Below are 9,812 nucleotides of genomic sequence, written 5' to 3'. Positions count from 1 at the left end.
CTCTCACATACACATGCGCACATATACTCAATCTATAATATACGGATGTAACATTATTTCTATAAGTATTTTTAGCGAGACAGATTCAACAAATCTTAAAATTGATGAAGTCACAGCAGGCATACCGTTATGGTCGGTCACATCAACTAACACTGAAATAATATCGCCGGTTAATTCCTAAAATGAGCATAGGAAAATGCGATTACACATGTCGAGTCAGAAGATTCGAAACCGAATGAACATATCCTACCACAAGTAATTTTACTAGCTAAAGCTACGGTCATTTCGCTATACAGCATCGTCAAGCTTGGAGCTCGCATTGGGCCAAATCACCGGGCTAAATACAATGCTCGACTACCTTGAATCGCAAAAGATATGAATACGTGATATACGCGCGCACACATACATATAACCCTGCTATTATGAACATTTTTAAGAGATTGTCCCCTGCATTTTTTTATATTGACGAAGTAACCATCTCGCTGTCTACAACCATCTTGCCAGTCACTACAAGATTGGACTGGATTCGGAGGAGCTTCAGTTGAGTTGGTATGATTGGTGTTCCATAAAACAAGTTGGATTGGTGTTTTTCCAAAGTTGGAGGATCCTGGGCTCCTCGCTAGGATACGTTTGGTGATAAAGCTCCATCTGATTCTGATTCTTTATGGAAGTTAATTCTCTGAGAGAAATAATTCTGTGGTTAAAAGTGATTCTCTTTGATTCTCTAGCATAAATTCTTAAAATCAGAATAGAGAATCACTTCACAGAACCAGGAGAAGCTACTTTTTTCCAGCTCCCAGCCTAGTTCATTTCAAAAAATCATTTCACAGAATCAGCAGAGAATCATTTCTCACTAAAAAACTGTTTGACAGAACTCCCACGGCTGATTCTCTGCTGAATCCAGCCAGAATTCTACCAAACGCACCCTCAAAATTGCAAACCGACCCCACTAAAAAAAATCAAACTGACTCTCAGCATTGCTGGCCCGTTACCACAAAGGGCTGAGAAACTGTTTGCTTTTGTCAGTGGCCCGGCCCATCGACGCACCCGTTCCCCGCTCCTCCGGTTAGCAGTGTTCCTCCTGCCGTCCTAAAACCCTAGCCCCCCGCCTCCACCTCCACCGCTCGCCTCCTCTCCCACGCGGCCACAGCACGCCAAGCCTTCCGGCGCCGAAAAATGGGCCACAGCGACGGGGAGCACGAGCTCGAGGGCGACGACCTCTCTGCCGACGACACTTCCTGGAGCGACGGCGTCTGGTCCGAGGACGCCGACGAGGTGGGAGAGTTATTTACGCCTTTGCCCTCCCAACTTTATTTTCCGCCGTTCTATTTTTGAGCAAGTTTTGGGCGTTTTGCGTGGGATGCAGGAGTCGGTGTCATTCGAGGACAGCGGCTCCGGCTCCGGCTCCGACGCCGATTCTGACGAGGCGGCGGCGGCGGAAGAGAGCGACTCTTCGGAGGATGAGGTGAGCATTCGCGTTCTTAGTGTTTGGGTTGCTTAAGCTGCTGATTCACACGCTGTTTTGATGCTCCGTATTGCTTGCTTGAGTATTAGAATTTTATAAGCATTGTTACTGTTGTTTGCAGGTGGCTCCAAGGAACACCGTGGGGGACGTGCCTCTGGAGTGGTACAAGGAGGAGGAGCACATTGGGTATGACATTGATGGGAGGAAGATCAAGAAACGTGATAGGGAGGGGCGCATTGAAGCATACCTCAGGAACGCTGATGATGCCAAGAATTGGTAAGGCTTGAACTTGCTCTGTTGCGGTCACTCAATCAGCTGCCATCAATTCTGACCACTATTGAATGGATGAACGATTAAGCTTTGAGAATGGCCCCATAGCAATGACTCATGTTTATAATGCCATATAGTTGTAATTTGTTATTTGGGATTATTTGCTTGGTGGTAGGTACCCTTACAGAAATTTATAAGTTGGAAAATAACATCAGCATAGCACAAACAGTTCACACTAGAAGCTATTTATCAATTAGCACATCTTTGTAGTGTTCCTGAGCTATTTTATCCCATGTATTTTTTAGCATGATAGGGTTAACAATCTTTGGCCGAACTTCTGTTTTTGGCTGAATGAGCTACCTGGAGAGTTAAAACATCTCTAGGCTGAATGAGCTACCTGAAGATATGACTGCGGCCATGGCTTATACAAGAGATTTCCGATTAAAGAGTGCTCTTTTAATCCAACCATAACTGGTTTCAGCAAATTAATTGTTATTGTAGGGATAATAACCTGTGCTAGTTTCTTTTGGGATTTGTTGATTTGTTGACATCTTTCTTAGATTCTGCTCTTGAATAATTATCCTACCCAACAATGGCCTGTATGATATTTCCAGCACTAGTCCTTGTTGACACCCACCTATTATGGTGGTTTGTGTTGCCTAAATGTTGTAATGGTGGGATTAGACCTGGCTTTGTGATGTGTACAGTGGTAGCAAACAAATACTTGACAGTCAAAGCGTAGCAGAGGTTGATCATTTCGGGTGAAGCGAGGATGAAAGTCAAAGAGTTGGTACATGTTTGTAAAAGGCTCATCCTGCTTGTGGATTGTGGCCTTAGCATTTTATTAGATCCTAGATCGTACATTGTTCTTCTGAGATTTGCTTGTATTTGATCACATTTTTGGTTAATACCACCAAGAATGTTACTTTTAAATCTTAACTTTATTTGATACCAAAAGTTGAGCTTTCAATTGCTGTCAAGAAGGCTTAGTCACCTGACATTTCTGTACATTTCAAAATCTTACAACAGGACATGGAGTTGAACAGTTCTTGAAAAATTATTTTGGTTCAACTTCAATGAAATTTCTGTACATTGATAGTTTTTCTAAGGACATGCAATAAACAAGTGATTGATGATCATTTTTGATTCAGTGCTCCGGCCTACATGCCTCTAGGTTTCTTTCAGAGTATGCTTGAACCTCTGAGAATCATGATTATTCAAATATGGAAAATTTTAGTCTTCCCGTGCCAATTAGCAGATACATCTGATTGTTTACCTTGTACAGTTTCTTTACATTACACCTTGTACCTTTTGGTTGTTTGCCTTTGGTTTAATTTTTCTTGCTCATTTAGTTTAGTCTTACAATTTCTTTTCTTCATCACAAAATGTAGGAGAAAGATCTATGATGAGTATAACGACGAGGAGGTTCAGATTACAAAGGAAGAGGCTAAGATAATTAGTAGATTGTTAAAGGGAAAGACTCCACATGCTAATGTTGATCCATATCCGGTATGTGTTACAATCCTTATCTATTATATATTTACTCAAGGTGCCAAGTTTACATGTTAAGTAAATGATCATCCAACAGCGTAGTATTATCTTTGTGGATGACTGGACACACGTACGAGTTTGTTTTGTTAAAACCTTATGAGAGAGATCATTCTGTCGCTAGTTCAAGTACAATGTGACAATGTGTAATGCTTGCTTATTCCGTACTGACATATGGCCTGTTTATGACTTAGTTTCACTGATAATAACATGTGCAGATATGTATGCTTTTATAGTTTTGAAAATGTTACGCATGCTGCCACTGAATGCTATCCAGATTCATGCAAATGGATTTCCCTTTTACTGTTAAATGATTTCTGTTTGCTTCTCTATATGTTTATAGTGCATGGATGCAGCATACTGATTAAATTTTATTCTAGGATTATGTTGATTGGTTTGAATACGAGGATAAAGGCCATCCGCTTTCTAGTGCCCCTGAGCCAAAGAGGCGATTTGTGCCTTCAAAGTGGGAGCAGAAGAAGGTATATCGTCAGTTTCATCTCTCTCCTGTTATTTTAAACCATTTTCTTTATTTGTTTTCAGTTTTCTTTCACGAGATCTGGCTGCTTGGACTTGGATCATGAATATCTTATTACTGAGTTCTTCCCAATATACTGATTCATTACTTATTTATCCCATTGAGCAGTTTTATGCAATGACCTAATGAATAGTCACGAGCAAAAATTCATTTTCTTTTAATTATGATTAGCTATTTCTTACTATTATTTTCTAATTTCAGCGTACTACTTCATTTCATGTTATCATTAGTGTTTCAAAACTTTGGCGCCTAGCTGATAAAACAAAAGGCGCTTAGGCAGTGGATAACCTTGGTGGTGTTGTCCTGTCAAACTGATTATGGGGTAATCCGTGTGTCTTGACAGTCACCTGAATAGGCAGTACAAGTCTACTAATAACTAATATCATAGATACATGAAGAAAACATATGAAAAACTGTAGTCACACATGCCATCACTTCCTTCACCTGGAAAATATTTGGTCGCCTAGGCGCACTAAGAGGTTGCTTGCTACTAGGTGGCAGGCTGGCAGCCTTGATTGTTGCATCATAACGGGATAAACACCACCAAAAAGGCTACTAGGCTTTGGTGGCTGCTAGAGAATAGACTACGGAGGACAAACGACCCATGAAATAGACAGCTGGGGAGGGTGGGACTAGATTGTTTCATTGTTTATCACTTAATTGTTAGCTTATCTTGTAATCTTAATGATTGTAACTAATTTATTTAGAGTTAATCTTGATTTGTTTTGGGTATGTTGCTACAGTATGACACAGTACTGTTTACATGATCAAGTCCTATGTGCATGACACATGCTCCAGCCCACCTAAGGCCTCTCATCATACTGCTTATTTATGAAGTATCAGTAATAGGATTGTGACTGAGTTATGCATTCACTAGTTTTGTGACTGAGTTATGCATTCACTAGTGAATTTGTAAACTTACATAACGTACTGTTACTCTGTAGCAGAGCTTCTTTAATCTTTATTGTTTGATTAGGACAAAATCTTGTGTTGTGGATACTGCATAAGTGTCAGTAACCACAGGGCCTGTTGTGGATCTTCTCTCTTAAATTATTCTGTGATTGTATTGCGTCTTAAGTTATTTGCATCACTGCTCAGTCTAACTTTGAGCTCATGCATTCTGGTGGCAGGTTGTTAAACTTGTGAGGGCTATTCGTAATGGATGGATAAAGTTTGACAAGCCAAAGGAGGAATCTAACTTATATCTGTTATGGGGAGATGAAAATGATACAGCAGAGAATAAGCGGCATGGCTTGAGCTACATTCCTGCTCCTAAACCTAATTTACCTGGTATGTTGTCATTCCTTTTTTCAGCATTGGTCACTTGTATAATAATCTTTAAGAAATTTTTGGAACATGTTTTTACTCAGTGGTCATATACTGGATAAATTTCTATTGATTCTTCATGGTGTATTCAGGTCATGAAGAGTCATATAATCCTTCTGTTGAATACATTCCCACACAAGAGGAAATAGATTCATACCAGCTTATGTATGAGGAGGATCGTCCGAAGTTCATTCCAAAACGGTACTGTGTCTATCATTCTTCCTTTTCGTTGTCCATTGTCTTATATGGTCGAAAGCATTTTGACTTTTGAGTTGTGCACTTCACCAGATTTGAGTCCCTTCGGAGTGTACCTGCATATGAGAAGGCACTGAGGGAAGGTTTTGATCGGTGTCTTGATCTTTATCTATGCCCTAGAGCCCGCAAAAAGCGTGTACGTTGGCCCCCCTATATTATCTTTGTGCCATTTATTTACTTGGAAGACAATATTTGTCTCTAATCTGTGCCAATTATTTGACAACACCACAGATAAATATTGATCCTGAGTCACTCAAGCCAAAATTACCGAGTAAAAAGGATTTGAGGCCATACCCAAAAACTTGTTACCTTGAGTTCAAGGGCCATACGAGTCGTGTGAAATCCATTTCAGTTGAAATAACAGGGCAGTGGCTTGCATCTGGTATGTGCTAATGATATCATATTCTCTATTTGTGTGAATATACACATATTCATGGCTTCACGCACAGAATGTTTTGATACTCAAATGGCTGATATTAACTAATGCAAAAAGAACTCTGATGTTGTACTCGCATAGTTTTTTTTCATACATTGTAATTATTGCTTAAAAATAGTACCACTAAATCTACACGAAATTTATTTTGCAAAAAGTAATAGTTGTTTCTTTGAAGTTTTGGATGTTGGTCAGCTTGGAATAGTAGGGAAATGTAGAGTTCATTTTTCCTTGTAGAGTTCACTTTAGAAGATCATTTCATAAAATTGAGCGTGACAATGTTAAGTTATAATTCCCCCTTTTCTGAAGGTTCTTGCGATGGTACAATTCGTGTTTGGGAGGTTGAAACTGGTCGCTGTGTTAAAGTTTGGAATGTCGGAGGTGATGTCCATCATATTGCCTGGAATCCATCACCTGACAGGCCTATTCTTGCTGCTATTGTGTAAGCCTTTTGCTATTCCGGCATATTTTTCCTGTCTCCAAGCTTTATGTATTCTTGTCAATCATTTTTTTTCCTTTTGGGTGCAGTGGACATGACCTGCTACTTATTAATGCTGAGGTGGGGAGTGAAGAAGCGCAAATGAAGGCAAAAGAACTCCTCAAGATAGGTGAAATGGCTCCTCAAGATGATACTGGTGCGTTGAATTGATAGCCAATAAATTTTTCCATTGTATTACTGCATTTCTTCAGTCTTCTGAAATACCATTATTATATCCAGATGATAAGAAACCAGCTGTGAGGTGGATGAAACATGAAAAACTTGATGGAATCATGATGATTCATCATAAGGTCTTGTACCCAGATTTTAACTTAATTTTTCCCCTTTGAACTTAATAACTTTTGCATGCTTACCAATTTATTTGTTGTTTAGGCTGTGTCAAATGTGGACTGGCATTTTAAGGGAGATTACTTCACCACAGTTGTGCCAAGTGATATCCTTTATGAGTGATGTCTTACTGATTTTGTTTTATTCCGATCTGTTCTCTTTTTTTTTTCTTTGTAAGTGTGACCCCTCTCTACTTTTAGTTATGTTCACATTGGTCAGATTTAATATTGTGGGTCAATGATATCATAACTTTAATTTCCCTTGTACACCTTAATTCCTTTGTACGTGATACAAGAGCTGTATTGTTGCATCAGCTCACGAAAAAGCACTCGCACCATCCTTTCCGTAAACTGCCAGGCCTTCCAGTTGCTGCTACATTCCATCCAAGTCAGAAGATGTTCTTCGTTGCTACTAAGAAGTTTGTTCAGGTTTATGATCTCCAAAAGGCACAGTTGGTAAAGAAGCTGGAGTCAGGTCTCCGTGAGATTTCCTCAATCTCAATCCATCCTGGTGGTAGGTCACAAGTCACCTTGATAGTTATGGATTTTGAAGTCTTCTAAGGAGTTCCTTCGAACTGATTGTACATGTCAGTAGGATAATACATTCTCAGTATAAGTATTGTGACTACTTCACATTTCTTTTTTGTAGGTGATAATGTTATTGTGGGAAGCAAAGATGGCAAACTATGCTGGTTTGATACTGATCTATCTACGAGACCATACAAGACTATGAAGTACGATTCTCCTTTTATTTCAATCCCCTTTGAAAATAAAAAGACATGCAATTTTTCAAGATATCTATATGCATTGCCAATGTACCATTTTAAGCACTCTTAAATTTTCTACGTGATATACAAACCATCCTACTAGTATGAATGCTAGAAGTCTTTTCTTCCCTCAAGAAATAATGGAAATTAATATTGAGCATCTTAAAAGCTGATTTCATGTGTTCCACTTCCTTTAAATCAGTTTAGATTGCTCATGCTCTAATGTGCTATGATTATAATTTCTTCGGCCAATTATTTTTAGAGGATTTTCAGCTGACGTAGTATTTTGATAACTGAGTTGCCATATTTGTAAAACATGGGCCATATGTTTTGCTGCATGGTTGGTGTGGTTACTGCTTGCACTTTTACAATTGTCATCAACATCTTTTATTTGCCCACTTTATCATGTAGGCCTTTTTGATGTAAAATTTCCACAGTTATTCTGGCAGTCTTGCCTTTAATTCTGTTGCTTTTTTTTTCATTTTGAAAAAACAGTAACTTATTTGCTAAATTTCAGGGTCCACTCGAAGGATATTACCAATGTTACTTTTCACCGAAAGTACCCTCTTTTTGCCTCATCCTCTGAGGATTGTACTGCCTATGTATGTCATGGAATGGTCTATTCTGATCTTAACCAGAACCCACTTATTGTACCATTGGAAATTCTTCGTGGCCATTCTAGTTCAGATGGACAAGGTATGTGTCATTGGTTCAATAAATTTCGCTCGTTCTTTCCAGATTTTGTTCACTTTTGCATAGATTTTTAATTGTCTTCACCCATGCAGTTGAGATACTGGTCTTAAACCCAACTTCGAGGCTATAGCATTAAGTATCGTTCTGTTTTGTTGGGAAACTCGTATATTATTAAAATTGTTGTACTTCCTGGTAGATTAAAATAGCTTCATCTGTTACTAAAGAAAGTAGACCATGTTAATTGGATTGAATGGTTCAAGTTTTTCTTGGAGGTGCATTGGCTGTGAGTGTGAAGATGATATTCATAGCATGACAAACCAAGAACTTGCTTTTGTTTTATCTGGAATAAAATATTTTTTAGGTTTTTTTATTTGTACCTTGATATAGGTTCATTATTACTCTCCGGAAGTCTATCTCAAGGCAATATTTAACCAATTCTCTGGGTTTGCAGGGGTTTTGGACTGCAAGTTCCATCCAAAACAACCTTGGTTGTTCACCGCTGGTGCTGACTCTGTGATTAGACTGTACTGCGACTAAGCATTCCTGCAAGGATGATACCTGTTTTGCCAGGCAATATGATGGTCAGCCAGTCGTTGGGCCTCTGTATGGTGATGATTGCTATATTCCAGTATCAAGTCCCTAACTGAATCCTGGACAATGTGGCGGACGGTGCACGTGTGTGAAGCCATCAGCTTCATAGCAGTTTTGATTCCGTTGACTGGTGGATCTTATATTTGAAGAGAAGAGAAATGTTGAAATGAGGGGCGGGGGGTAGCTTTGAAGAGGAACACCTGTAGCTGGTAACAGTAATACGAAAACAATATTTTGAACTGTCCCAAAGTCAATGTTAGTGTTTGGGACAGCATTTGAAAGTTTTCCAAGCCTGGGGCATCAACCGTTCCAGAAGCTGTTTAGGTGGTCTAAGGGTATATTCTTCAAAGTCGTGTGGAAGCTGAATCTAGCAGATGTAAAACTAATATCATCGCTGAATTTGTACCATGAATCTGCTTGTAATACTAAACACTGTTTGCCATGCTGTACCAAAGCTCAGATCTTTACCCCAGCTGCTGCAATTGCAAAATTGATGTACTATCTGTGTGTAGCTAGAATGAATAACAGAGCAGTTTTAAGAGCAAAGAGATTGAGAAGTTTTTGTGCTAGAATTGGTGTTTTGCTTCTTTTCTCAAAAATCCGAAAAAGAAAAAAAAGAAAAAGAAAAGGAAAAAAAAGGTGGTGATGGTTGTGGCAGCTGACGCTGTTGCGGAGATGTTGAGGCCTTTGCGATGGAGTTGAGGAGCAGAGTGTCATCCAATTCAACTGGCCGGTGATGAGTTGTGTAGTGTGGTGCGATGACTTGAGTGGTGAGTTGATCCAATCCAACTATTGGTGTATGTTGAATTGAGTGGTGTGGTCGCGTTGATGTCCTAATTCAAGCGGTCTGGAGTTGTTGAGTTGAATGTCGTTACGTTGATGTCGAGTCCAACCGGTTGAGTTTTCTATTTTTTCATGATTATGACCTTTCAGGACTGTAAGCTTACATTTTTTCTACTACATCAATAGAAACTCTAGTCAGTGCGGTTCGTAAAAAAAGGTTTTTGTGCTAAATGAAAAAAGAAAAGAACACCAATTTAACAGCAAAGAGATTACTGAGGCCACGGTGAATTATCAAGCAATTAGCAAGATGATTATACA

The 9,812-nt window shown here is 39.2% G+C and overlaps 1 protein-coding gene across 1 annotated transcript; it reads left to right on the top strand.

Annotated features, from left to right (window-relative positions):
- Positions 1 to 1,066: 1,066 nt before the first annotated feature.
- On the top strand, positions 1,067 to 9,268 carry LOC101785567 (ribosome biogenesis protein BOP1 homolog). Its single transcript, XM_004973333.4, has 17 exons — positions 1,067 to 1,275; positions 1,367 to 1,465; positions 1,587 to 1,741; positions 3,127 to 3,244; positions 3,664 to 3,765; positions 4,952 to 5,111; positions 5,240 to 5,348; positions 5,436 to 5,538; positions 5,634 to 5,784; positions 6,145 to 6,277; positions 6,364 to 6,470; positions 6,554 to 6,624; positions 6,707 to 6,767; positions 6,947 to 7,174; positions 7,310 to 7,394; positions 7,945 to 8,123; positions 8,572 to 9,268. Exons 1-17 carry the CDS (start codon positions 1,177 to 1,179, stop codon positions 8,655 to 8,657), a joined length of 2,046 nt encoding a protein of 681 aa, XP_004973390.1. The 5' UTR covers positions 1,067 to 1,176; the 3' UTR covers positions 8,658 to 9,268.
- Positions 9,269 to 9,812: the final 544 nt, after the last annotated feature.

The sequence above is a fragment of the Setaria italica genome, chromosome VI, assembly GCF_000263155.2.
Source record: "Setaria italica strain Yugu1 chromosome VI, Setaria_italica_v2.0, whole genome shotgun sequence".
In the NCBI taxonomy this organism is placed as follows: Eukaryota; Viridiplantae; Streptophyta; class Magnoliopsida; order Poales; family Poaceae; genus Setaria; species Setaria italica.
This window is presented reverse-complemented; position numbering and strand designations above follow the sequence as displayed.